This window comes from Bos indicus x Bos taurus, chromosome 11 (assembly GCF_003369695.1).
Source record: "Bos indicus x Bos taurus breed Angus x Brahman F1 hybrid chromosome 11, Bos_hybrid_MaternalHap_v2.0, whole genome shotgun sequence".
Classification (NCBI taxonomy): Eukaryota; Metazoa; Chordata; class Mammalia; order Artiodactyla; family Bovidae; genus Bos; species Bos indicus x Bos taurus.
This window is the reverse complement of record NC_040086.1, coordinates 37,095,421-37,123,283: the sequence shown is the minus strand read 5'-3', so window position 1 is coordinate 37,123,283 and position 27,863 is coordinate 37,095,421. Positions and strand designations below refer to the sequence as shown.

At 40.9% G+C, this 27,863-nt stretch overlaps 1 protein-coding gene across 6 annotated transcripts in view; it reads right to left on the bottom strand.

Moving 5' to 3' along the window:
• EML6 (EMAP like 6) overlaps positions 1 to 3,026 on the bottom strand; it is a 285,324-nt gene extending 282,298 nt beyond the window's left edge. For 2 of the 6 annotated variants that reach the window (XM_027555299.1, XM_027555300.1), the window contains exons 1-2: positions 2,871 to 3,017; positions 1,315 to 2,046 (exon numbers count right to left, since the gene is read on the bottom strand). In XM_027555299.1, coding sequence (XP_027411100.1) covers positions 1,315 to 1,511 — 197 coding nt within the window. In that variant the 5' untranslated portion in view covers positions 1,512 to 2,046; positions 2,871 to 3,017. Of the gene's footprint in view, positions 1 to 1,314; positions 2,047 to 2,870 lie in introns of all 6 variants that reach the window. The other 4 variants (XR_003513347.1, XM_027555301.1, XM_027555302.1 and 1 more) reach the window with 4 other exon arrangements.
• Between the last annotated feature and the right edge of the window lie 24,837 nt (positions 3,027 to 27,863).

Genomic DNA, 27,863 nt, shown 5'->3' with positions numbered 1-27,863 from the left:
TCTTCATCTTTTAAAAGTCAACATTTTTAATTTATATACATTTCACTATATTTTAATATATTAATATAGTTTTTTACTTTCTGTAACATTTTCTTTCAACTTTAGGGCTTGAGGAGGAAAAGGGCTCCAGAAAAATCACAATAGTACAAAGCAGGGTACTCAGGGAAGCGAGTCTTCTAAAGCATCCTTCCCATGGAGAAATTAAGACCAACAACATTATGCCACTGAACCATTTATTTCATTATGAAATGAGACATAGAGTACGAGTGGCAATATTCTGAAATGTGATGGAGGTTGTTCTACATCAGTGAACACACAAGTCTGGAAGGTATAAATACGGTCTCTGTCAGCTGTAGTCCATCCTCAGCAAGTCATTTTCCCTGTGGGCTGAGGCTCCCATATCGTGGAAACCTTCCCCAACTGCCAAGGGCTGAAAAGGAATTCCCTGTGAACAGCATCTGGACCACACCTTGTATGGTCACAGGAGAAGCTGACAAGGGCTGGAGAAAGATGCGTCTAGTCCAAAGATGAGAGGACAGAACCAAAAATCAAAATATATCCCTTTACAATTTAATAAGGAGGACCTTCTAAAATGGCTATTTATCCGGTTTTGTCTTCACCAGTCCAAGCCATTCACTACTAGATGTTGGTCATTCTGTGGGCTGGAGGGTAGGGTTTTGTTATACAGAAACTGCCAGTCTTTTGTACCCTCAGTGATGGTGTGGAAGCATCCATTTAGTGTATAAATATGATTCTCGGCACTAAGTCACTACCAAGTGAAATATTAGAGAACAAACTCCCCACCCACTGCAGAAATTTCCTAGTTTCCAAGCATGTGGAAAGAAGATTCCAAATTACCTTTAGCAAAATTTCCTTTCTTTTTTTTTTTTCAATCCTCTTACTTGCTGAGGAACCTTCTAAAGAGCCTCCCAAAGATGATACCCCCAGTTCAGGTTATTGGTCCTAAATTTTCCTTGTAAGGGAGGGAAAGAGAAGTGTTTAATAGCTCCCTAGGATCCTTCCACTTGTAGCAGGAATGAACACCTAAAAAAGCACCAGGACACTTAACTCCTTAGTGATTTAGAAAGCCTTGCTGAGCAACAGAGCAAGGGTAAGGTAAGCAACCCTTACCCTGCTTCTGCCCTAGCCTTAGAATCAGCAGCCCTTCTGTAATTCCCTGAGGTGCCAGAGAGACTCCTTTATTCCATAGGGCACCCAGATCTGACTCCACGAAATCCCAGTTAGTCATCCTTCTTCTCACCCTTCCAACCTCCACACCCAACCCCTCCACACCGCCCCAGGCCACCTCCTTACCTAATAATGTCGTCGTTGTGTCCCAGGAAGAATTTTTGGCTGTGCTCGCGGGTGTTGTAAACCACCCCGACCCCAGCCACAAAGTAGACCACCTCTTTGCCGGCGGTGTAGTACAGGTTGTTGCGGCACTGGTGACCCCGGTACCCGTACACCCACTCCAGCCGGAGCTGGCAGCTGGGAGCTGTCCGATCCGCCATGATTAGACGACCCCACTAGCCCCCCGGGTCCCCCGCGCACGGGTCCGCGGCCCCTGCGCGCCGGGTCTGTCCTCTCCAAGTCTCGGGCTGCGGAGGACCTGCAAAAGGCTCAGCGTGCAGCGCCGGGCGCTGATTTCCGCGGCGACGCACTCACACAGACCAGCACGCCGGCCGCCACCATCATCCACCGCCGCCGCCGGAGACAAGCCGCCGGTGCACGGCCGCCAGACCCCGCCGGGCGCCCCGGCTTCCTCTCCCCCGGGCTAGGCGTCTTCACCCGCGCGCGCGCTCCCGCGCGCCTCACTGCACCTGCGGGCTTCGGCCCCCGGGAGAGGTTTTTGGGAGGGTCACCCCGCCTTTTAAATCAAGGATCTGCATATCCAAACACTGATTACCCAGTTCGCTCACTGAAGTTTGCAGTGCGCGGGGCGGGGGCCTCGCAGCAGGCAGCGGAATTTATTCTGTGACAGCTTTAATTTGACAAGGAACTCCGGTAAGCTTTGCCATCGCCATCCTCGGATCCAAAACTGACAGTCTACATCCAGGAGGCGAGAGCCAGGAAGAAAGAAACAGATATTTTGCATAAGTCACCCAGTCCAAGCAAATGATCCCCAAACTAAGCCAAGTTTTAAAAAAATTGTCAACTATTCCTCTTTTCTGTCTCCAGATCCATCTTTTTTTTTTTTTCCCTCCCATATCCATCCTTTTAATGATACGAAATATGCCCTAAATGCTGCCGGGTGGTGATTACTGATATGATTTGAAAGAACATTTGCAGTTTCCCCATTAAGCCAGGGCAAACATGCAATGATCATCTTTTAGACTCTCCAATTAGTTGTGTATATATTCAGAATTCATATCCTCCGTGAACCCTCTCTTGGCCGAGAAAACCAGAACGAACTTAGCAGCTCTCACTAATCAGGAACTCCAATGGCAAGCTTCATAAAGATTTTTTTTTTTTTCTGAATCGGAGGAAACTGAGACACTACGGTAGCTGGAGGCAGGAAAACACAACCTACAAAAGCTCTCAGTCCAGAAGAAATTATAAATAATTAACAAGTGACCGAAATCGTGTACCTTTCCCCAGAAACGTTTGCGCTAGCTATGGGGTCCCGTGGGCTCAAGGGTCTCGTCTCTAAGCCCGGCGTGGGGAGGAGCGCCCACGGAACCACTGGGGACAGCGAGCCCCCCCCACACACGCGCACACACGTCCCAGGCATTGGTCGATGCCCACCCGAGGGATGCCAGCCCCCGGGGACACCCCGGCCTGCGCACAGTGCCGCGGCGGCTGCGTCCTGCACTCCTCCCACACCCGATCCAGGCTCGCCTGCAGAGCATCCCAGCTCTCCCGCCTCTAACCTCTGCTCTGAAACGGCGCCGCCAGCACGTCCTGGATCTCACAGGGCAAGCGAAATCCTCTGCTTGCCCGCCCCCCGCCCCTTTCCCCGCCTCCCGCACCGAGGACGGGCTTCGTCACTGGGACGCCACCGGAGAGAGGTTCTTCCTCCAGTCTAGGCTCCGGGGGCGGGGCCACACCGCCGCTTTCGGGAACCTAGGCTGGCGGGTTACTAGGCGAAATCTCGGCGCTTGGAAACGGCGACGCCCCAGAGCGCTGGGTCCGCCCCCTCCCTCTACCGCCCACGCCCCCCCCTCCCGATGCATTCTGGGAAATGTAGTCCACTCCATGAGGCCTCAGGCAGGGAGCACGCGGTGCCAAACCACGAATTCCAGGATTCCATGCGCCCAGAGTGGGCCACATAGAGGCCGCTAACCACATCCCAGGTGCTTGCGATTCTGCAGAGCAGAGGCAGGCACACCAAGCACAACCTCTGGTTCTCGCCCTGAGTTCCCCAGTGACTGAGCTACTGGGCCGCGTGCGTGTATATCTAGAAAGAAAAGCAGTGAAGTTGGAATAAAGACCAAACCATCCCTATACCGGGAGAAATATCAATAACCTCAGATATGCAAATGGCACCACCCTTATGGCAGAAAGTGAAGAGGAACTAAAAAGCCTCTTGATGAAAGTAAAAGAGGAGAGTGAAAAAGTTGGCTTGAAGCTCAACGTTCAGAAAACTAAGATCATGGCATCCGGTCCCATCACTTCTTGGCAAGTAGATGGGGAAATAGTGGAAACAGTGGCTGACTTTATTTTTCTGGGCTCCAAAATCAATGCAGATGGTGATTACAGCCATGAAATTAAAAGACGCTTACTCCTTGGAAGGAAAGTTATGACCAACCTAGATAGCATATTAAAAAGCAGAGACATTACTTTGCCAACAAAGGTCCATTTAGTCAAGGCTATGGTTTTTCCGAGAGTCATGTACGGATGTGAGAGTTGGACTATGAAGAAAGCTGAGCACCGAAGCATTGATGCTTTTGAACTGTGGTGCTGGAGAGGACTCTTGAGAGTCCCTTGGATTGCAAGGAGATCCAACCAGTCCATCCTAAAGGAGATCAGTCCTGAGTGTTCATTGGAAGGACTGATGTTGAAGCTGAAACTCCAATACTTTGGCCAGCTGATGTGAAGAGCTGACTCATTTGAAAAGACCCTGATGCTAGGAAAGATTGAGGGCAGGAGGAAAAGGAGATGACAGAGGATGATATGGCTGGATGGCATCACCCACTCGATGGACATGAGTTGGGTGGACTCCGGGAGTTGGTGATGGACAGGGAGACCTGGCGTGCTGTGATTCATGGGGTCGCAAAGAGTCAGACACGACTGAGCGACTGAACTGAACTGATCTCTATACCACCTGAAGAATTTCTTCTGCACCTGTCCCTGAGGGCTACTGTAGCCGACTCAAGCCCAAGTGTGTTTCCCATTTCAGTTTTAGTTTTTATTCAGATGGAGTCTAATCTGTTAAAGTGCAGTGCTGCAGCATTTAAGAAAAAAGTTAGGCTGTCTATTCAGTGAATTAAAGACCTAAATGTAAGACCAGAAAGTATAAAATTCTTGAAGGAAAAGATAAGCAAAACACTCGATCACATAAAGCAAGATCCTCTAGGACCTGCCTCCTAGAGTAATGGAAATAAAATAAAAAATAAACAAGTGGGACATAAGTACTGAAAAGCTTTTGCACAGCAAAGGAAGCTATAAACAAGGTGAAAAAACAACCCTCAGAATGGGAGAAAATAATAGGAAATGAAACAACTGACAAAGGATTAATTTCCAAAATATACAAGCAGCTCATACAACTCAATACCAGAAAAACAAACAACCCAATCAAAAAGTGGGGGAAAGACCTAAACAGACATTTCTCTGAAGAAGACATACAGATGGCTAATAACACATGAAAAGATGCTCAACATCCCTCATTATTAGAGAAATGCAAAACAAAACTGCAATGAGATACCACTTCACACCAATCAGAATGGCCAGCATCAAAAAGTCTACAAACATTGCTGGAGAGGGTGTGGAGAAAAAGGGAACCCTCTTGCACTGTTGGTGGGAATGTAAATTAATACAGCTATTATGGAAGACGGTATGGAGATTCCTTAAAAAATTAGGAGTAAAACCACCATATGACCTAACAACCCCACTACTAGGCATATATCCCGAGAAGACCAAAACTGGAAAAGACACGTGTACCCCAATGTTCATTGTAGCACTATTTACAATGGTTAGAACATGGAAGCAACCTAGATGTCCACTGACAGATGAATGGATAAAGAAGCTGTGGTACATGTATACAATGGAATAGTACTCAGTCATAAAAAGCAATGCATCTGAGTCAGTTCTAATGAGCTGGATGAACCTCAAGCCTATCAAACAGAGGGAAGTCAGAAAGAGAAAGATTAATATCATATATTAATGCATAGATATGGAATCTAGGAATATGGTACTGATAAATTTATTTGCAGGGCAGCAATGGAGAAACAGACATAGAGAACAGACTTATGGACACGGAGTAGAGGGAGGAAGGAGAGGTTGAGATGTATGGAGAGAGTAACATGGAAACTTACATTACCATATGTAAAATACATGGCCCATGGGAATTTGCTGTATGACTCAGGGAACTCAAACAAGGGCTCTATAACAACCTAGAGGGGTGGGATGGGGAGGGAGATGGGAGGGAGGTTCAAGAGGGAGGAAGATTGGAAATGCTAGGGCTTGGATGAGCAGCTGCTGCCTGCAGCAATGAAGAGAATGTGAATTGGTCTCATCATTCTTTTTAAGGAAACAAGGATCTACAGATCCATGAGGTCACAAGACAATAAGCACACTACCAAAAACAAAACCAAAAAGCATGGTCTGAAAAAGAGTTGAGACATAAGCTGAAATATAATGGGCTTCCCAGGTGGCTCAATGGTAAAACATCTGCCTACCAATGCAGGCGATGCAGGTTTGATCCCTGGGTTGGGAAGATCCACTGGAGAAGGAAATGGTAATCCACACCAGTATTCTTGCCTGGGAAATGCCATGGACAGAGGAGCCTGGCAGGCTACAGTCCATGGGGTCACAAGAGTCAGACACAATTTAATGACTAAATGACAACAGAGCCGTGCTGCAAAACAGTGCACTGAATTAGAGACAGAAATTCTATATAAAAATTCATAAGATGAAGAGCTTTTCCAGCTTTAAGTCAGGAAAACTTCATGGAGGAAATAGGAAACAAAGGTATAATTGAGATAAGTAAACCTAAATTGAAAGCAACTGCATGTATTTATGGAATAAAAGGGTAGATACAGAAAAACAAAGATTTGGAGAATAGAACTGGTGAAAGAGAGAATTCATGAATGATGAGAAGGGGACATAAACTTGAAAGGTTAGATTATGGATGGAGCTGAACCTAGAGGTTTGTGCCATATTCTTAAAAGAATGGAAAGCCATAGGATTTTTTTTTTGAAAATGGAAATACCTATAAAATCAGTAGTAGTCAAAGCATCAGGTAATAGAGGCTTAAAGTAGTGCCTGAGGTTCTACATAGAGGTAGTAGCAATGGTCCAGAAAGGAAGGGACATCTTCCAGAAAAAAATGCAAAGGGATGTTAAAAAAAATCTCAACAAATAGAAATGGATATAATATAACATGTTCATCTCCTCAGTTACTTTAAGTGTAACTAAGGAGAAAAGGCAAGATACACCCATCTGAATGCAGAGTTCCAAAGAATAGAAAGGAGAGATAAGAAAGCCTTCCTCAGTGATCGATGCAAAGAAATAGAGGAAAACAACAGAATGGGAAAGACTAGAGATCTCATCAAGAAAATTAGAGATACAAAGGGAACATTTCATGCAAAGATGGGCTCGATAAAGGACAGAAATGGTATGGACCTAACAGAAGCAGAAGAGGTGGTAAGAATACACAGAAGAAGTGTACAAAAAAGAGCTTCATGACAAAGATAATCATGATGGTGTGATCACTCACCTAGAACCAGACATCCTGGAATGTGAAGTCAAGAGGACCTTAGAAAGCATCACTATGAACAAAGCTAGTAGAGGTGATGGAATTCCAGTTGAGCTCTTTCAAATCCTGGGAGATGATGCTATGAAAGTGCTGCACTCAATATGCCAGAAAATTTGGAAAACTCAGCAGTGGCCAAAGGACTGGAAAAGGTCAGTTTTCATTTTAATCCCAAAGAAAGGAAATGCCAAAGAATGCTCAAACTACCGCACAATTGCACTCATCTCACATGCTAGTAAAGTAATGCTCAAAATTCTCCAAGCCAGGCTTCAACAGTATGTGAACTGTGAACTTCCAGATGTTCAAGCTGGTTTTAGAAAAGGCAGAGGAACCAGAGATCAAATTGCCAACATCTGCTGGATCATGGAAAAAGGAAGAGAGTTCCAGAAAAACATCTATTTCTGCTTTATTGACTATGCCAAAGCTTTTGACTGTGTGGATCACAATAAACTGTGGAAAATTCTGAAAGAGATTGGAGTACCAGACCACCTGACCTGCCTCTTGAGAAACCTATATGCAGGTCAGGAAGCAACAGTTAGAACTGGACATGGAACAGCAGACTGGTTCCAAATAGGAAAAGGAGTACATCAAGGCAGTATACTGTCACCCTGCTTATTTAACTTATATGCAGAGTACATCATGAGAAACGCGTGGCTGGAAGAAGCACAAGCTGGAATCAAGATCGCCGGGAGAAATATCAATGACCTCAGATATGCAGATGACACCACCCTTATGGCAGAAAGTGAAGAGGAACTCAAAAACTTCTTGATGAAAGTGAAAGAGGAGAGTGAAAAAGTTGGCTTAAAGCTCAACATTCAGAAAATGAAGATCATGGCATCTGGTCCCATCACTTCATGGGAAACAAATGGGGAAACAATGGAAACAGTGTCAGACTTTATTTTGGGGGGCTCCAAAATCACTGCAGATGGTGCAGCCATGAAATTAAAAGACACTTACTCCTTGGAAGAAAAGTTATGACCAACCTAGATAGCATATTGAAAAGCAGAGACATTACTTTGCCAACAAAGGTCTGTCTAGTCAAGGCTATGGTTTTTCCAGTGGTCATGTATGGATGCGAGAGTTGGACTGTGAAGAAAGCTGAGCACCGAAGAATTGATGCTTTTGAACTGTGGTGTTGGAAAAGACTCTTGAGAGTCCCTTGGACTGCAAGGAGATCCAACCAGTCCATTCTGAAGGAGATCAGTCCTGGGTGTTCTTTGGAAGGAATGATGCTGAAGCTGAAACTCCAGTACTTTGGCCACCTCATGCAAAGAGTTGACTCATTGGAAAAGACTCTAATGCTGGGAGGGATTGTGGGCAGGAGGAGAAGGGGACGACAGAGGATGAGAGGGTTGGATGGCATCACTGACTCGATGGATATGGGTTTGGGTGAACTCTGGGAGTTGTTGATGGACAGGGAGGCCTGGTGTGCTGCGGTTCATGGGGTCGCAAAGAGTTGAACACGACTGAGCAATTGAACTGAACTGAACTGAATACAGAAGAATATATTAAAGAACTGAATCTGCAGATTGAAGTGATACATTGTATACCAGAAAAAAAGATTTAGAATAGTCTCCATGAAGGCATATCCTAGCAAAATTATTCAACTTCAAGAATAAATAGTATTTCAAATCATGTGCCATCTTTAGAGAAGACTGTTACACCATCTCTGCCAATTAGTAATTAAAGAGAAACATTTAAGCATTTATTTTGCCTTCTTGGAGGAATTGAAGTTTATCCTCAGTTGATAAAGGAAAGCTACTTTTATAAGAATGCTAGCTAATAGATGTAGGGAAGATGATAGATTAAGAAAATCAGCCAATGATGTGACTGATATAGGAAAATTTGTAAATGTATACCAAAATGATTAGATGAGAGGATATCCCTTCAATAATGTTAAAGAATCACCCTACAAATCATGTAACTTTAAATGGACAGCTCTGGAGGTCACCATTTCAATCAAATTATCAAACTTAGCATCACGAGTACTGGAACAATTGCTCTGTCTGCCTCCGTATGTTATGCAGTATAAAATAATGCCTAAAACATTTTGACCAAATATCTAACCCAAGTCTAATCAAGCTTATTACTTAACTCTAAGTTTACAGAAAATATGGGCTAGATGAACAAGTTAATTTAAACTATAGGTAAAAAATCAGGTAAGGCCAGAAAATAGGGCAGTGTACACACAAGTGGTCTGGCCTCATCAAAAATAATAATAATAATAATAATGAAACAAAAAGTACATAATAAAAAAGTGGGCAATTATTCTTGGTCAGAAGAGACGAAAGAGATACTACAACCAAATACAGCATATGAATCCTGATTGGATTTAGGTACTGATTTTTTTTAAGTCCACAAAAGACAATGCGGGGGGATTTCCCTGGCGGGCCAGTGGCTAAGTTTCTGTGCTCCCAGTGTAGCGGAGTTGGGTTCAACTCCTGGTCAGGGAACTGGATTCCACATGCCACAGCTAAAGATCACACGTGCTGCAACTAAGACTCAGCATAGCCAAATAAATAAATACTTTTTAAAAAAGACAATGTGGGGAGGAGGAACAATTGGGAAGTTTTAAGACAATTTGAATTATTCTAGAGAATATTTGGGAATTATTGTTCTGATTCTTTGTAAAATCATGTTCTAAGGATACACATCCTAAAGCATTTAGGAATAAAATGTTACACCTACAACTTACCTTCAAGTGATTCAGAAATGTGTTCTCTATGCACGTACAAAAACACCAATATGCATGCACAGGAGAGAGAAAGTAAATATGGCAAATATTAGCAATTGCTTCATCTGTGTATCTTTTCTGTATGTTTGAAATTTTTTATTTTATAAAATAAAAGATTTATAAATTTTTTCTTATAAAAGACTGGGAAAATGGTTCTCAAAGATCTAGGCAGAAACAAAAGTGAAGGAAGGATGTAGAGATCAGGCTGGCCTCTCATTCTGCACTGTAATCTCCATTGCTGGAAAAAATTGAGCAGTATTTATAAGTTCTGATAGAGAAGGATAGTGCGCAACATTAGAATTATACCTAGCTAAATTAAGTGTGAAAAAAACAGGCAGACCTTCTTAAACTTTAAAGAACTTCAGGGCAGATTTTAGCCCTTGTGACAGTTATGAACTTCAACGACGAGTAGCTGAAGAACACACATAAGCCATTTAAAAAGGTAGAAGTTTCTCTATCACATAAAAAACAACTGGAAGTATAGCAGATTAAAGAAATTGCCAGACACCCAGAATCTTCCCGTCTTTTCCCCATCTTGTTGCTGTACATTAATACAGATTTCCTCCTTGTGGTTTAAGATAACAGATCAAACTTCAGCTTTAACATTCCAGCTAGCAGGAAGGAGAACACAAGATCCCCTTCCTTTATGGATATTAAATTTCATACACTCCTGCTTACATCCCATTGGCCAGATTTAGAGTGCATCTAGCTGCAAGGGAGGCTAGGATTATAAACTATATTGCGGGAATATTTTACTGAGAAAGAAAGAGAAAAGAAACGCTGGTGTTCACCAGAAGTATCTGCTACCTTACTTATGAAAAAACTACCTGACTATGATATTCAGCCACTCAAGAAGTGAACAAAAGAATCAGAAATGGAGACGAATGGTAAAAAGATGGGAGATGAGCAATACATCAGTTTAATAGGGAAACAGTTCTCCCCATTCATTCTTCAGTTTCACTTTTGTGATTGGCATTAGCTCAAGTAAAATTGGTTGAAACCCTCTATTCAAAAAAATAAGCTGGTATAATTCTATTCTCATGAAATTATTTCTATTCATTTGGCTATCTGTCCATGCATCAAACTATATCTGTATAGAGATATTGTAATACAGTTCACCAAAACCTAACCTAGTTATTTCTGGAGCAGTGAGATTTAGAATTTAGTGAGGCTTATACCTTTTTGACTATTCAAAAATACTTGAAATGAACAGGTACCATTTTTAGTAAAACAATGTCATTATCTGTGCATCTATGGTCAACTAATCTACAACAAAGGAGACAAAAATATGCTATGGAGAAAAGAAAGTCTCTTTAATCAGGGGTTCTCAGGAAACTGGATAGCTATGTATAAAAGAGTGAGATTAGTATATTTCCTCACACCATATACAAAAATAAGCTCAAAGTGAATTAAAGACCTAAATATTAGACCCAAAACCATAAAATTCCTAGAAGAGAACATAGGCAGAACATCCTTTGACATAAATCATAGCAATCATTTTTGGATCTGTCTCCAAAGGCAAAAGAAATAAAAACAAAAATAAATAAATGGGATCTAGTTAAATTCTTTTGTAGAGCAAAGGAAACCATCAACAAAATGAAAAGACAGCCTACTGAATGGGAGAAAATATTTGCAAATTATATGACTGACAAGAAGTTGATAGCCAAAATATATTAACAGCTCATATAACTCCATCAAATAACAACACAATTTTAGAACAGCAGAAAACCTGGACAAACATTTTTCCAAAGAAGACATACAGATGGCTGACAGACATGAAAATATGCTCAATATCACTAATTATTAGATAAATACAAATCAAAGCTACAATGAGAGATCACCTCCCACCTGTCAGAATGAGTATCATTAAAAAGTCTACAAATGATAAATGCTGGTGAGAATATGGAAAAAAAGGAACCCTTGTACACTATTGATGTTTTCCACTATGGAAAACAGTATACAGGTTCTTCAAAAACCTAAAAATATGATCACCATATGACTACCATATGATCCAGCAATTCCACTCTTAAGTATACATCTGAAAAAAGCCACTATTTTGGAAAAATACATGCACCCCAATATTCAATAGCAGCATTATTTTCAATAGTCAAGATATGAAATCAAATCAGGTGTTCATTAACAGATAAGTGGATAAAAAAGATGTGATATATATACACACATACATATACATACAATGGAATATTTTTCAGCCATAAAAAAAGAATGAAATTATGCCATTTGCAACAACATGGATGAACCTAGAGAGTTTTATGCTTAGTGAAATAAGTCAGACAGGGAAACACAAATACTCTGTTATCACTTATATACTCTGTTATCACTTTTTAAGATATGGAACCTAAAAAAAAAAGTAAGACAAGCAAATGTATGTAACAAACAAAAATGTACAGACTGATACAGAAAACAAACTAGAAGATACCGGTGAGGAGAGGGAAGGGGAGAGGGGCCAGATTGGGGTATGAAGTTAAGAGTTACAAACTGCTGTGTATAAAATAAGTACAAGGATATATTATACTGAACAATTAAATACAGCCATTATTTTGTAATAACTTTAAAGGAGTACAGTCTATAAAAATATTGAATCACTATGCTGTCCACCTGAAACTAACATAATATTTTAAGTCAATTATACTTTCAAAAAAATAAGTCAATGCTGTTAAAAATATCTGTTGATGATAGATTGTATTTTTATTAAAATGATATTTATAATCATCAAGACAGACCCTTTGGTTGATCTTTCCAGACCCCGTTAATTGGCAATATCAAGAGCCTGTCAGATCACTGTACAGAGTTAAGGCCCATGAGTGTAGTTGTTTAACCACAATTTTCTCTGTAAAAGATAGCCAGTTAGAGCTAGACCTTGTAGCCTTGACTTCATTAGCAGTTTAGATATCACTGAACTACAAAAAACTGATGATATTTCACCAGCAATCAACTAATGGGGTTAGAGTTCACATTTTTCACCAAGTAAAAGACTTAAAAATATTAATAGTGCATGAAAAGCTTCTCTACATCATTAAGCACCATGAAAATGCAAATCGAAACCGCAATGATATACTACTTCACACCTGCTGTAACAAAAAGACAAGCAGCAGAGAGAATGCAGAGAAACAGGAAACTTTATACATTGCTAAGTGAGGATGTAAAATGATGCAGCTGCTTCCAAAACAATCTGGCAGTTCCTTCGAGAGTTAAACATAGAGTCACCATGTGAGCCAGCAATTGCATTTCTAGGTATATAACCAAGAGAAATACATCCACACAAAATCTTTTATATGAAAGTTCATAGCAGCATTATCCATAATAACCCCAAAATGTAATTAATCTAAGTACCAAGCGATCAGTGAATGGATTAGTAAAATATCTACATTCATATAATGGAATATTATTCCTCAATGAAAAGAAATGAACTGATACAAGCTACAATATAGAATCTTAAAAATGTTATTCTAGATGAAAGAAGCCATTTGCAAAAGCCATGCATTGTGTGATTCTGTTTCCAGATGGAATGTTCAGAAGAGACAAGTCTGTATAGACATAAAGTAGATTAGTGGTTCCCTAGAGGAGAAGATTGGAGAAGGCAATGGCACCCCACTCCAGTACTCCTGCCTGGAAAATCCCATGGACGGAGGAACCTGGTAGGCTGCAGTCCATGGGATCGCTAAGAGTCAGATACGACTGAGCGACTTCACTTTCACTTTTCACTTTCATGCATTGGAGAAGGAAATGGCAACCCACTCCAGTGTTCTTGCCTGGAGAATCCCAGGGACGGGGGAGCCTGGTGGGCTTCCGTCTATGGGGTCACACAGAGTCGGACACGACTGAAGTGACTTAGCAGCAGCAGCAGTAGCAGAGGAGAAGATGGGTAAGTGGGGGAAATGTGAATAACCACTAGGATGAGTTGTTTGGGTGGCATCACTGATTCAATGGACCATGAGTCTGAAGAAACTTCAGGAGATAGTGAAGTACAGGGAAGCCTGGTGTGCTGCATGCAGTCCATGGGGTTGCAAAGAGTCGGACACGACTGAGTGATTGAACAACAAATGAGTATGGGATTTTAGGGGGAGGGTGATAAAAAGTTCTAAAATTAGATTGAGATGATGATTGCTCAACTCTTAATATACTGAAAACCATTGAATTGTACAATTTAAATTAATGAATTTACAGTGCTATGTTGTGCTTAGTTGCTTGCTGCTGCTGCCTCCAAGTCGCTTCAGTCGTGTCCGACTCTGTGCGACCCCATGGACTGCAGCCTACCAGGCTTCTCTGTCCATGGGATTCTCCAGGCAAGAACACTGGAGTGGGTTGCCATTTCCTTCTCCAGCTTAGTTGCTTAGTCATGTCCAACTCTTTGCGACCCCATGGACTGTAGCCCATCAGGCTCCTCTGTCCATGGGGATTCTCCAGGCAAGAATACTGGAGTGGGTTGCCATGCCCTTCTCCAGGGGATTTTCCCAATCGAGGGATCAGACACAGGTCTCCCACACTGCAGGAGGATTCTTTAACATCCAAGCCATGAGGGAAGCCTAAGAATACTGGAGTGGATAGCCTATCCCTTCTCACAGGGGATCTTCCCAACTCAGGAATTGAACCAGGGTCTCCTGCACTGCAGGTGGATTCTTTACCAGCTGAACTACCAGGGAAGCCCAAATTTATAATACATACTTTATATATCAAAGCTATTAAAAGAAAAATAAAAACAAAGTTCAATGCATTTTACTTGGTTGCTGGATGTAGATTTCTTGTATATTGTACATATTAAGAATTTCTTGCTCTTTGATTCCTTAAATACCAGTTACTTTTAGAGCAGAAATTATTTCTTATTCAGAGAGGAAAAGATTTTTAAATTAAAGTTCATGGCTCTAATCTATCATCCAGAACTTATCCTTTGTTTAATGTTTTATAGGAATATTAAACATTTTAGGTAAAGTATACAGATCACATTAGAAGATGTAAATGCTAGGGTTGAAAGGAATGGGCAATTATCAATAATTTATAGAGAAAGGACTTTCAAAGTATTTCTCCCCATTTCTTTTCAAATATCTTTAACAAAGGAAAAAGAGGCTCTGTCTATTGAGCTAGAGGTAGACACTACAATCTAAGAGATCTAGTCGATGAAAAGTTTCCATTTATTTTTTGAAGATAAAATTCCTGTATATACCCTGTTCAATAAAGATAACATAAAAGAATCAGATCAGACAAGTAAGAAAAAGCCTTTTAAATCCAGGCTTGAAAAGGACCCATTCTAAAAAGCATCCCTAAATACCCAGAAAGCCTGTCTTTCAAAGGTAACTAGCTATGACTCTATGTAAAGTCTAGTTTGAGCCTTCCCTGGTGGCTCAGTGGTAAAAGGGAAAAAAAAATCCACCTGCCAATACAGGAGATACAGGTTGGATCCCTGGGTTGGCAAGATCTCCTGGAGAAGAAAATAGTAACCCACTCCAGTATTCTTGCCTGGGAAATCCCATGGACAGAGGAGCCTGGCGTGCTACAGTCCACAGGTCGAAAAGAGTTGGACACGACTGAAGCGACCTACTTTGTTGTTATAGGAAGTGACTCTTCTCACAAATGGTAGCAAACTAGAAGCTTTCCTTCCCTCCACTGACCAGAGAGAACACAGCCTGCCCAGAGAATGCTCGTGGGTTAAGCCCTGAGGTTAGAAATTTCTAAAGGTCCAAGCAGAGGCCAAACCACTTTTCAGGTTAGTGAGAGTGAAAAGGAAAGAGGCAAAGCCCTCTGCAAAGATCCACTGACAAAGATTCCCTACTAAGCATGGACTCAGCATCAGCATTTGTAAATATGAAGAAAAAGAACTACTCGGGAACGACTCTGCAACAAAGAAGCCACGCTCCCAACATGGGGTGGTGGGGTAAAGTGCCCTTTAGGGCAAGAGGGTGACCAGCGAGGTTGGGGAGAAGAGGCAGCCATGAGTGAACCAGAGCACGGACTGTTCTAGTAGACTCAGGGCCAGATGTCAGCACCAGCTCTTCAAGAGTAAGAATGAGCTTGGAGGGGTTTCTCTGGTGGCTCCGTGGTAAAGAATCCACCTGCCAATGCAGGAGGCATGAGTTCCATCTCTGGTTCGGGAAGATTCTACGTGCTATGGAGCAACTAATCCCAAGCGCCACAACTACTGAGCCTGTGCTCTGGAGCCTGGGACTTGTAGCTACTGAAGCCTATGCACGCTGGAGCCTGTGCTCTGCAACGTGAGAAGTCTGTGCACTGCAACTAGAGTAGCTCCTGATCACCATAAATGGAGAAAACCCACGCAGTAACGAAAACCCAGAGCAGCCAAAAAGAAATAAAATTATATTGAAAAAAAAAGAATGAGCTGGAGGTGCAGAGTGGAACTCACTGTGGACTTTGACTTCTCTGCTTGGATTACACCAGAAAATGTGAGGCCTGCCTTCTCAACACATCCCTTTGTTATTTTTATAAGGTCCTGAATTTTTAAATCTGCTCTGAAGACAAAATTTGATTCATTCCTTACACCTGACATGTATAAACTTCAAGTGGGTCAGAAATATAGAGTTGATCTCCCAACAACAACAAGGGTTAGAGGTGTACAAATCTCTGAGTCAAAAGAAACCCACATACAATTTATAGTTGGTCTTCCGTATATGCAGTTCCTCTGTATTCACCGTTCCCCTGGAGTCAAGCAATCAGAAATTGTGTAGTTCTTAATATTTACCATTGAATAAAAAGTCTGCACTTAAGTGGGCTCTGGCAGTTCAAACCCCTGTCTTTCAAGAGTCAACTATAAATATAAAAATAAAATCATCAAGCCCTGATAGAAAGCATGAGTTAATTCACCTACAAGCTGGAAAATTATTTCTAACTATGGTGCAAAATCCAAAAGTAACAAGGTCAAAAACTGATATATTCAATTACCCTCCAAGTCTTTTGCATGGCAGAGAATAGCATAAGAAAGTAAAAAGAAAAATAATTAATTGGGGGGAAATGTGTAATAAATTTCACAGAGAAGGGACAAATATCCCTAATACATGAGTTTCTTTTGATAAAAAACATGTCTCCTAACTCTATGGAAAAATAAGAACAGGCAGTTTACGTAAGAAGAAATAAAAATGGTCCTAAATCATATGGAAGAAAAAGAAATGAACAAAATAAGAAAAGTGCACATTAAAATTCCACTGATTTTAAAACACAGATCAACTGTACATTCCCAAGAATGTACTTAAGGACAATATATAAAATAAAATGGCTGCATCTCTGAAGATAGATTCTAAAGTTAAAAAAATTAAAATATATTCAGTAATCATATTGGAGCATAGTAAATAATACAACAGAAATGCAATCAGCAAAATCCAGACTTCGGACAATTCCAAAGGAAACTTGTTTTTGTTTTTTTTTTTTAATCCAATAAATTACAAGAAATAAAAATGTCAGATCGAGGGGGAAACTATCAATCTCATGGAGTTTATTTGGATTCTGATGTGAACAAACCATTAAAAAACAAACAACGACTTTGAGATAACCATGAAAATGTGAATATTCACTTAATATTTGATTATTTTAAGGTGTTAGAATTTTCAAGTGTTATAATGACACTGTGATTCAGCTTTTTTAAAAGAATCCTTATCTTTTAGAATTATATGCTGAAATATTTATGTATGAAAAGTTTTGAGGTCTGAATTTGTTTAAAAATGATTTGGAGAATATGGGAGATAAAATTAGATTTGCTCGGAGCTGATAATTACTAAAGTTGCATAATGGCTACAAGTAGGTTCCCTATACTATTCTCTCTACTTTTTTATAGTTTGATATTGTTTACTGTTAATCGCTCGACTTGTCCAGCTGTTTGTGACCCCATGGACTGTAGCCTGCCAGTCCATGGGATTCCCCAGGCAAGAATACTGGAATGGATTGCCTTTCCTTTCTCCAGGGGATTTTCCCGACCCAGGGATTGAACCTGGGTTTTCTGCATTGCAGGCAGGTTCTTTACCATCTGAGCCACCAGGGAAGACCAGGTCAAGTAAAATCTTGATTTGGTCTTTTCTCCAGTGAGAAGTAGGAAGTACATGGTGATAGATGGGGATACAGGCTCTGGAGTCAGATGTTTGCAATCACATCCTCCTCTGTCATCTAGATATGTGACCCTGGGCACATTATTTATCTCCTAACATCCTGGTTTCTTCATCCATAAAATGGAGATAAAAATAATCACCACTTCATAAATGTGATATGGATGAGATAATATATGTAAAGTTGTAAAGTGTTTAGACTGCCTGAAAAGTGAAGTCGCTCAGTTGTGTCTGACTCTTTAGGACTCCATGGACTGTAGACTACCACACTCCTCCGTCCATGGGATTTTCCAGGCAAGAATACTGGAGTGGGTTGCCATTTCCTTCTCCAGAGGATCTTCCCAACCCAGGGATCGAACCTGGGTCTCCCGCATTGTAGGCAGACATTTTACCATCTGAGCCACCAGGGGGAAGTCCTTTAGAATGCCTAGTATATGCCTGCTGCTGCTAAGTCGCTTCAGTCGTGTCTGACTCTGTGCGACCCCATAGACGGCAGCCCACCAGGCTCCCACTTCCCTGGGACTCTCCAAGCAAGAACACTGGAGTGGGTTGCCATGCCTAGTACATGGTAAATACTCAAAATATTTATTATTGTTAATAATGTTAATTCCTCCCAAGGAAGGCTCCAAAAGAATTTAAAATAAGATTTTGACTTAACTACGCATGTGCCTATGTGATTGCCTGAATTACTATGGCTGTGTTTAAATGCTGCTTCCCCATGAAATTGGTGTCTGTTCTCTGAACCAAAGTTTTCTGACAAAGATGTAGAAAATATTGGAACTGATGCTGCATCAAACTAATAATTGTCCACAGTCTTAAAAGCATCAACATTGCTTAAATGCAACACTTTTAATGAGCTAAATAATATGCCACAAGTTCATTAAATCACGACCATAATAGACTATGGTAAGTTCAAAATTATACACAGAAGGCACTGTAATGTCATCAAATGAATGGTGACACAAAGCCCTAAGAATCAATTAGTAGTGCCCTAGAGTGAGCAAAGTTAGAGAAATATTTATAATACAAATATTCTGACCCCTGAAATTCTGAGTTTCTGAAAACATTTTACTAATGGAAAGGAGACCAAAAAAATGTACTTTTATGAACCCTGTTTCTAATATCACAATACCTAATCTTCCGCATTAGCAAAGGTTTGATTCCATGGAGGAAAGGTGAGCAATCTGAATAGAGGACAGAATTACCAAGCCAGGGCATATGGATTAAAAACAAGACCTGGATTCCAGCCCTGACCACTTCCTGTAGGGCCCTGAACAGGCACTCAGTTTCTTCAGGTCTCGCTTTACTCAACTGTAAGAGGAAGGTGTTCAATTAAACAATCTGTAGGGCCTCTTCCACCTCTAAGACGTTAGGGTTAATTAAAAGCACTAGTCTGTTATCGGTAAAACACATTTCAGGGAAGTAGTACAGTCCAGCTACACATCATCTCTTGAGATCCTACTTCAAAAGTGGGGAAAGCTAGAGAGAATCTGTCCTATTCCCTCGCAATCTAGAGCTCTTTAAAAAGACCAAGCTAACCTCATGATTCGACTTAAATCAATGTTGTCAATTATATCCCAATGAAACTAGGGAAAGGGGGCTAAAACAACAGAATTGTATACTTTTAAATGTTAAGTTTTGGACTGCCCTGGTGGTCCAGTGGTTAAGTATCTGCCTGCCAGTACAGGGGACATGAGGTCGACCCCTGGTCCAGGAAGATTCCACATGCTGCAGGGCCACTAAGCCCGTGCTCCATAATTACTGAGCCTGCAGCCTAGAGCCCATGCGCTGCAGCAAGAGAAGCCACCACAGAGAGAAACCTGCACACCACAACTAGAGAGCAGTCCCTGCTGCCACAACTAGAGAGAGTCTGCAGCAGCAACCAAGACCCAATGCAACCAATGATTGTTTAAATGTTAAGTTTCATGTTTGTGTCTTATATCTTAAGAAAAATATTTTAAAAAGCAAAAAGACTGCTCATCCCCCAGGGAGAATCTTTGATGACCTAAAGAAGTTTTAAATGGTGATGTGGACTGAAGTGGGAAACTTTATAACTCAACTAAGAAAGCATGGATGGCAAATTTAGCTCGACTGACAGCAAGAATTACCCTTTACTGTACAAAAAAGATCTTCACGACCACGATAATCACGAAGGTGTGATCACTCACCTAGAGCCAGACATCCTGGAATGTGAAGTCAAGTGGGCCTTAGAAAGCATCACTACGAACAAAGCTAGTAGAGGTGATGGAATTCCAGTTGAGCTCTTTCAAATCCTGAAAGATGATGCTGTGAAAGTGCTGCACTCAATATGCCAGCAAGTTTGGAAAACTCAGGAGTAGCCACAGGACTGGAAAAGGTCAGTTTTCATTCCAATCCCAAAGAAAGGCAATGCCAAAGAATGCTCAAACTACCACACAATTGCACTCATCTCACATGCTAGTAAAGTAATGCTCAAAATTCTCCAAGCCAGGCTTCAACAATACGTGAACCATGAACTTCCAGATGTTCAAGCTGGTTTTAGAAAAGGCAGAGGAACCAGAGATCAAATTGCCAACATCCACTGGATCATTGAAAAAGCTAGAGAGTTCCAGAAAAACATCTATTTCTGCTTTATTGACTATGCCAAAGCCTTTGACTGTGTGGATCACAATAAACTGTGGAAAATTCTGAAAGAGATGGGAATACCAGACCACCTGACCTGCCTCTTGAGAAACCTGTATGCAGGTCAGGAAGCAACAGTTAGAACTGGACATGGAACAACAGACTGGTTCCAAATAGGAAAAGGAGTACGTCAAGGCTGTATACTGTCACCCTAGTTATTTAACTTATATGCAGAGTACATCATGAAAACGCTTGGCTGGAAGAAGCACAAGCTGGAATCAAGATTGCCAGAAGAAATATCAATGACCTCAGATATGCAGATGACACCACCCTTATGGCAGAAAGTGAAGAGGAACTCAAAAACTTCTTGATGAAAGTGAAAGAGGAGAGTGAAAAAGTTGGCTTAAAGCTCAACATTCAGAAAATGAAGATCATGGCATCTGGTCCCATCACTTTATGGGAAATAGATGGGGAAACAATGGAAACAGTGTCAGACTTTATTTTGGGGGGCTCCACAATCACTGCAGATGGTGACTGCAGCCATGAAATTAAAAGACGCTTACTCCTTGGAAGAAAAGTTATGACCAACCTAGATAGCATATTGAAAAGCAGAGACATTACTTTGCCAACAAAGGTCCGTCTGGTCAAGGCTATGGTTTTTCCAGTGGTCATGTATGGATGTGAGAGTTAGACTGTGAAGAAAGCTGAGTGCCGAAGAATTGATGCTTTTGAACTGTGGTGTTGGAGAAGACTTTTGAGAGTCCCTTGGACTGCAAGGAGATCCAACCAGTCCATTCTGAAGGAGATCAGCCCTGGGATTTCTTTGGAAGGAATGATGCTGAAGCTGAAACTCCAGTACTTTGGCCACCTCATGCGAAGAGTTGATTCATTGGAAAAGACTCTGATGCTGGGAGGGATTGGGGGTAGGAGGAGAAGGGGACGACAGAGGATGAGATGGCTGGATGGCATCACCGACTCCATGGACGTGAGTTTGAGTGAACTCCAGGAGATGGTGATGGACAGGGAGGCCTGGTGTGCTGTGATTCATGGGGTCAAAAAGAGTCGGACATGACTGAGTGACTGAACTGAACTGAACTGACCTGAAGATTGGCTAATTTGCATGATCCAGGGCCAAATGAAAAATGCAACATCCTTATCCAAAAATTGTTAAGATCTTAAGCAGAGACAGCGGAGCATTAAAGCAAACTCAGCCACCTTCTGAGGGGGGCTCATGTGACAGCACAAGTCACATGCCCATGAAGTTGACTGTATTTATCGAACTTAAGATTTTTTGGGCCCAGGGCTGAACACTATACAGACAACTCATTCAATTTCCACCACAATGTTGCAAAAGTAATATTCCGTTCAGTTCAATTGCTCAGTCATGTCCAACTCTTTGCAACCCCATGAATCGCAGCATGCCAGGCCTCCCTGTCCATCACCAACTCCTGGAGTTCACTCAAACTCAGGTCCATCGAGTCGGTGATGTCATCCAGCCATCTCATCCTCTGTCGTCCCCTTCTCCTCCTGCCCCCAATCCTTCCCAGCATCAGGGTCTTTTCCAATGAGTCAACTCTTCGCATGAGGTGGCCAAAGTACTGGAGTTTCAGCTTTAGCATCATTCCTTCCAAAGAAATCCCAGGGCTGATCTCCTTTAGAATGGACTGGTTGGATCTCCTTGCAGTCCAAGGGACTCTCAAGAGTCTTTTCCAACACCACAGTTCAAAACCATCAATTCTTCGGCACTCAGCTTTCTTCACAGTCCAACTCTTACATCCATACATGACCACTGGAAAAACCATAGCCTTGACTAGACGAACCTCTGTTGGCAAAGTAATGTCTCTGCTTTTCAATATGCTATCTAGGTTGGTCATAACTTTTCTTCCAAGGAGTAAGCGTCTTTTAATTTCATGGCTGCAATCACCATCTGCAGTAACTTTGGAGCCCAAAAAATAAAGTCGGACACTGTTTCCACTGTTTCCCCATCTATTTCCCATGAAGTAATATTACTTATCCTCTTTTATGAAAAAGAAATAAAGATTTTAAGAGGTTAAAAAATTTGTCCAGTTTCCCACTGCCGGTTATGGACAGATTTGGACTCCTTCCTTGAGCTAGATTCCAAAGTCATGTTTTTACCAGTGGTCTTCAACTTTATTAGGAAAAAAATTTGAATAAATATTCCAATTTTTATGTACATATCCTACTGTAGTAATAAATTATGTACCTTATAAACCATGAAAAACAAAGAAAGATGGCATTTTAAAGGTGCCATCAATAGAAATTCTAATATTTTCTTCCCATATCTCAACCAGTCACCTTTCACCAGCCTCTGTTGTACTGAGGGTTGTCCTTGACGTAGCCAGATTTATAGAGTTAATAGCACTTAAGATGTTCATTTGCCTATGAAGTATGAACTTTCAACAGGATAAGCCCCTGAGTTTCTCTTTCTGTAGGTCTGGTGGGGGGGGGGTGGTGTGTGTGCATCTGCTTGGCTGTGTCTGACCCTTTTTGGGACCCCATGGACTGCAGCCCACCAGGTTCCTCTGTCCATGTAATTTTCCAGGCAAGAATATAGGAATGGATTTCCATTTCCTCCTCCAGGGGATCTTACCAACCCAGGAATCAAACCCGTGTCTCCTTTGCTTCCTGGATTGGCAGGAGAATTCTTTATCATGGTACCACCTTGAGAAGCCCTATTGTTGAAGGGTATTATTACTCAAAAAGGTGAGTAGTTCATACCAGAATTTTAGGCTCTATGAAAACAAAGGGTGTTTCTTTTTTTAAGAAAAAAAAGTGAGCCTGGAGGCTGACTTACCTTTGAGAAATATCATTTCACTCACTGCTTGGCTGTTACCAGCATTTTTGGTTTATTCTAGGTTATCTGTACAGTTATACAGCAACAGTTGATTAGCTATAGAACACAAGAAGGAAAAGATTCACTTGACAGGTGTTTACTGACGGCCCACAAATTGGGCCAGAAACTTCTCTGGTTGCAGGGGAGGGACAGTGAGTGAGATCCACCGGGACCTGCCAGCAAAAAGCTCAGGTATGTTCTAAATTTGTGTTGGTGCCACGCCCACAGAAGTACCTTAGGAAGAGATGCAGTTTGTCTCTTCATCTTTAATATAAGCCTTTATAAAGAGAGGACCATGCTCACAGGTATATTTTATGAAAAAAAATAGTTCAATATATTAGAACTTGATGAAAACCCCAGTTTTCCTTAAAAAATCCAAGAATCAAGTTTCCATAATATGCTTTCTCTCTAAAACCATAGTCTGGTTTGTAGATAATCTTGAAATATTTCACTCAAAGTGCAGTAAAATTTTTGTTTTTTAAATTCTGCTTTTATCTCTGTACATAATAAATAATCTTTGAATCATAAAACTGCTAAAAATTGTCAGCCCAAGACAAAGAAGATTTTTATATTTCTTCCTCTAGATGGCGACATAGGACTGTGTCTTTAAAGCAGAGCGCTTTCTTGTGTCCAGAGAGACCAACCCGGCTGTTTGAATTAAATGGAAAATACAGAATTTGTTTCCTTACTGACCTACAAGGGGAAAAAAAAGTGCAAATAAATGATATCTACAGGACTAGATTTTTCTAGTCTCCTGTCAGTTTAAAGGGTAGACTGTTTGGATAGCTTGTTTGCTTTATCAAAGTAGCAAAAGAAAAATAAAGGGATGTGAGTAGAAAGAAGACTCGAGTAGCAGATTATTTATTGACTTTATGTCAATAACTCTTTAGCTTCCTTTCTTTGGTTGCTATGGCAACTCCCAGGTTTATTCATCCCAGCCCTCCTTTTGATACAGCTCAGAAGTCAGTGGGATGTTGGAGCTGCTAACAGAGTGCCTGCTTCAAATCCCATCTCTGCCTTTGACTAAACGTGTGACTCTGAACAAGTGATTTAAACGTGTATCTTTGTGCCTCTGTTTCCTCATCTGTAAAGTAGGGGTGATGATTACTGAGAGTAAGCATGTGAGGCACTTAATATAGTGCCTGCCACACATTGCACATTCAATAAATTAGCAATCATCACCAAACTGCTATCCTTGTCATGTCTGTGCTATCTAGGAAGACTCATCAAAGTCTTTCTTTCACCATATTTTAGGATGAAGCATCGGTCTTGGTATTGGCCAATCCCAGACAAGGAGAAAATTAGGTGCAAAAGAATATAAGTTTAATATGTTTGACTCATTACATAAAATGTCAAGTTGTTCAGTTTTTCATTTTAATGCAATTGAATGAATGGATGAATCAAATTACTCTAGTCTGTAGTTTCAAATCTTTATATTTGCTTTAACTAGAAATTACATAAAGCAAATTTATGCAGAAAGCCACACTTTACCAGCTATTTCTTCTTCTAAATAGACTTCTACATACTCCAATCCATGTTTCTATTTCAGCATTTAATTATTAGAAAAAAAAGAGAATAAAAATAAGCACCATTTTCCAAATTATATAACCTTAACGAGAAAGTTCAATCAACTCATATTTGCCAGAGATGTTTGGTTTAATTTTATACTATCTTTTAGCCTTTCCTTTTTGATATTGTTAATTACATTAGGATTTAAGCAGTTCTTTCAACATTCACTCTCTCCACTGTCACTGATTTTTTTAGAATTGTCAAAATAATTTTTCATATTAACAGCCAATATGCCTGCTCCCAGCTGATCCAGATTCAGTCAGTCTGTTGATTTGGTTGGTCTGTTCTATCTTTCTTTTAAGCAGATTCAATTTATGTATAAAGCCCCAATTTTTTGGCTAGCATCCCTTAGCTAATTAATCATTTATCCTCCACAGGGTTGTCTGTTGAATTTGAACGCTGTACTTCAAATGGAATCATTCCTCGTTTTGGTCTAGTCACCATCAGTGAGGCTTAAGCCTTCTGGTGGCAGTGATGACTGGCCATCCACACTCATACTTCACTCTGATGGCAGGAGTGGCAGAGAAATATGAGGCCGTAGAGATCTTCCTAAGAACCGGGGCAAAGAGAGTCGAGAGGACCCATCTACATAGTAAAGCTTGGTACTTTCTAACACTCTGCTGCATTTTACACATTTCACCTTTATAATCAATATGACTCAGCTGCACTCTTAAGATTTTTGAGCGATTTTTACATTACTTATTTATTTTTGACTGTGCTGCGTCCTTTGTTGCTGCGCAGGCTTTTCTCTAGTTGTGGAGAGGTGGGGCTACACTCTAGCTGCAGTGCTCAGGCTTCTCCTTGCCGTGGCTCCTCTTGTTGCAGGGCACAAGCTCCAGGGCCCAAGGGCTTCAGTAGTTGCAGAACGTGGGCTCAGTAGTTGCGCCTCCGCGCTCTAGAGCACGGGTTCAGTAGCTGCGGTGCGTGGGGGCTTAGTTGCTTCTCAGTATGTGGGATCTTCCTGAATTGGGGATTGAACCTGTGACTCCTGTGTTGGCAGGCGGATTCTTTACCATTGAGCCACCAGGCAAGTCCTGAGGGATGTTTTTTAAAGTCAGAGCAACTTTACCTCGGTGATCTCTGGTTCTAGTTCAGTGTTTTACTTGCTTCCTACCTTAGCAGAGTAAGTCCATCCTTTCAAACAAGACCAGAGAGAAACATGGTGTGGCAATATGTTACTCTGGTGTCTCCAGTGAAAATCACTCTGTTGTATTCACGCCTTTGTGTACTCAAGTCCTTGACTCTGGCCTTGACCATGTTTTTTGCTTTGGCCAAAGGAACATTAGCAAATGTGATGCTAACAGAGGCTTAATAAGCACTTGCACACAGGGGCTTGTCCTCTTGGAGTGCTTCATCTTGGAGCTAGTCCCTGAAGGGTGAAAGACCAAGTGGTGGGTGGGGGGACACTGGCAGCCATTAGGACATTCCAGTTCCAACCAAGCTGCCAACAGAATGCAACAGTGTGAGTGTCCTCGGCCACACAACACGGAGTAACACTTCCTTTCAATGGAGCTGAGTCAACCCTCAGAACTGCAAGAAATAATGACTGTTGTTTAGTGTTTACATTTTGGGATGTCTTGTTAACACAGTGATAGAGAGCTAAACACGTGCTGGAAGTTATCTTCTTAATTACACATAGTGCTTCAGATCAGATCAGATCAGTCGCTCAGTCGTGTCCGACTCTTTGCGACCCCATGAATCGCAGCACGCCAGGCCTCCCTGTGCTTACCCTAGGTTTTCTCTTAGGAAGGCATTCACATATACACATTTCATTTTGATAAAGACTCAACTCTAAGTTCATAACCAAGTGAAATGTCAGAAGGATGCCTGACACCCTGCAGTGTGCTTTGGCCTCTGAGCTATTTAAGAGCATGTCACCCAGGCCAGCCCTGTCCTCACTGACAGCTCTTCCAGGGAGCCAAGCTAGCTGGCCCTCCAGGCACTGCACAGCTTATTTCTGAAAACGCTGACAGATTGTTTCACAGAATATGGTCATAATACTGTGTCACTGAATCTTGAATTGCCTTGGTGGCGGCAGATTTCTGGAGGGACTGGCTCTATCTTTTTACCTATTTACAACTCTGTGTTGAACCCTTGAAATTGGAAAGTTAGTATCTCTGAATTGTAATTAATGTCTGAAAATTTTGATGAAATTTTAATAGCCTAATCAATACTTTTAAAAATAGTTTCCTTTTTCATTAAAATGTACATTTATTAAAGGTAATCATGAAACTATAGAAACCTATAAAGAGAAATTTTACTTAGAGAAAAAGCATGTACATTATTAACAGTGGACTATGTGAATAAACTCCAGTACATCCACACAGTGGAGTGCTATGTAACTATAGAAAGACGAGCAAGCTTCGCTTATACCAACATGGAAAGAACTTCTAGATGTATTTTTAAGTGAAAAACAGGCGGGTTGCAGAAGAGTGTACATGATATGTTTCCCTTTGGACAAAAAGGGTGAGAAATCTATTATTTGTATTTGCATGTGTGTGTAAAACATCTAAAAATCTGAGGAGTAGGAAACTGACACTGGGGGGATTAAACACTAGAAGCAGACTTCTCACCATATACCTTTTTATACTTCCTGGTTTTTAAACCGTGAGAATGTGCGATCTATTCAAAAGTTGTTGAAGTTTGGGCAGACGATAACTAAAATATTAACAGTGATTCCCTCTGGAATCACTGTTAATTGATTGCCTATAGAAAATCACAATTTTTTTTCTTTTGCTTATTTGTATTTATTTTGTCTGGAAAAACAAATCCTGTAATTTAAAAAGTAGTATTTAAAATCTATTGAATAAAAAAAAATCCACTGATAGTTCCATCATTCAATCCAACCACAATTATTATTTTTCCATGCATAAGCTTTGTAATCTCAAATATATACAGTCTAGTATCTCTTATCTTAATATAGCAAGGTTTATTTAACCATTTTCCTGCAGCTAAACACTTTTTTTGTTGCTGTATCCTTTCATAAATAATGATGCAATAAATCTGTTTATACAAAAAGTTTTTTTAGCTATAGCATAAATCCTCAACAGTAAAATTATCTTTCAAAGGGTATAAACATTCTCAGAAGCCTGAAAAATTTTCCAAACAAATTGTTGTCAGTAGAAATTTATGA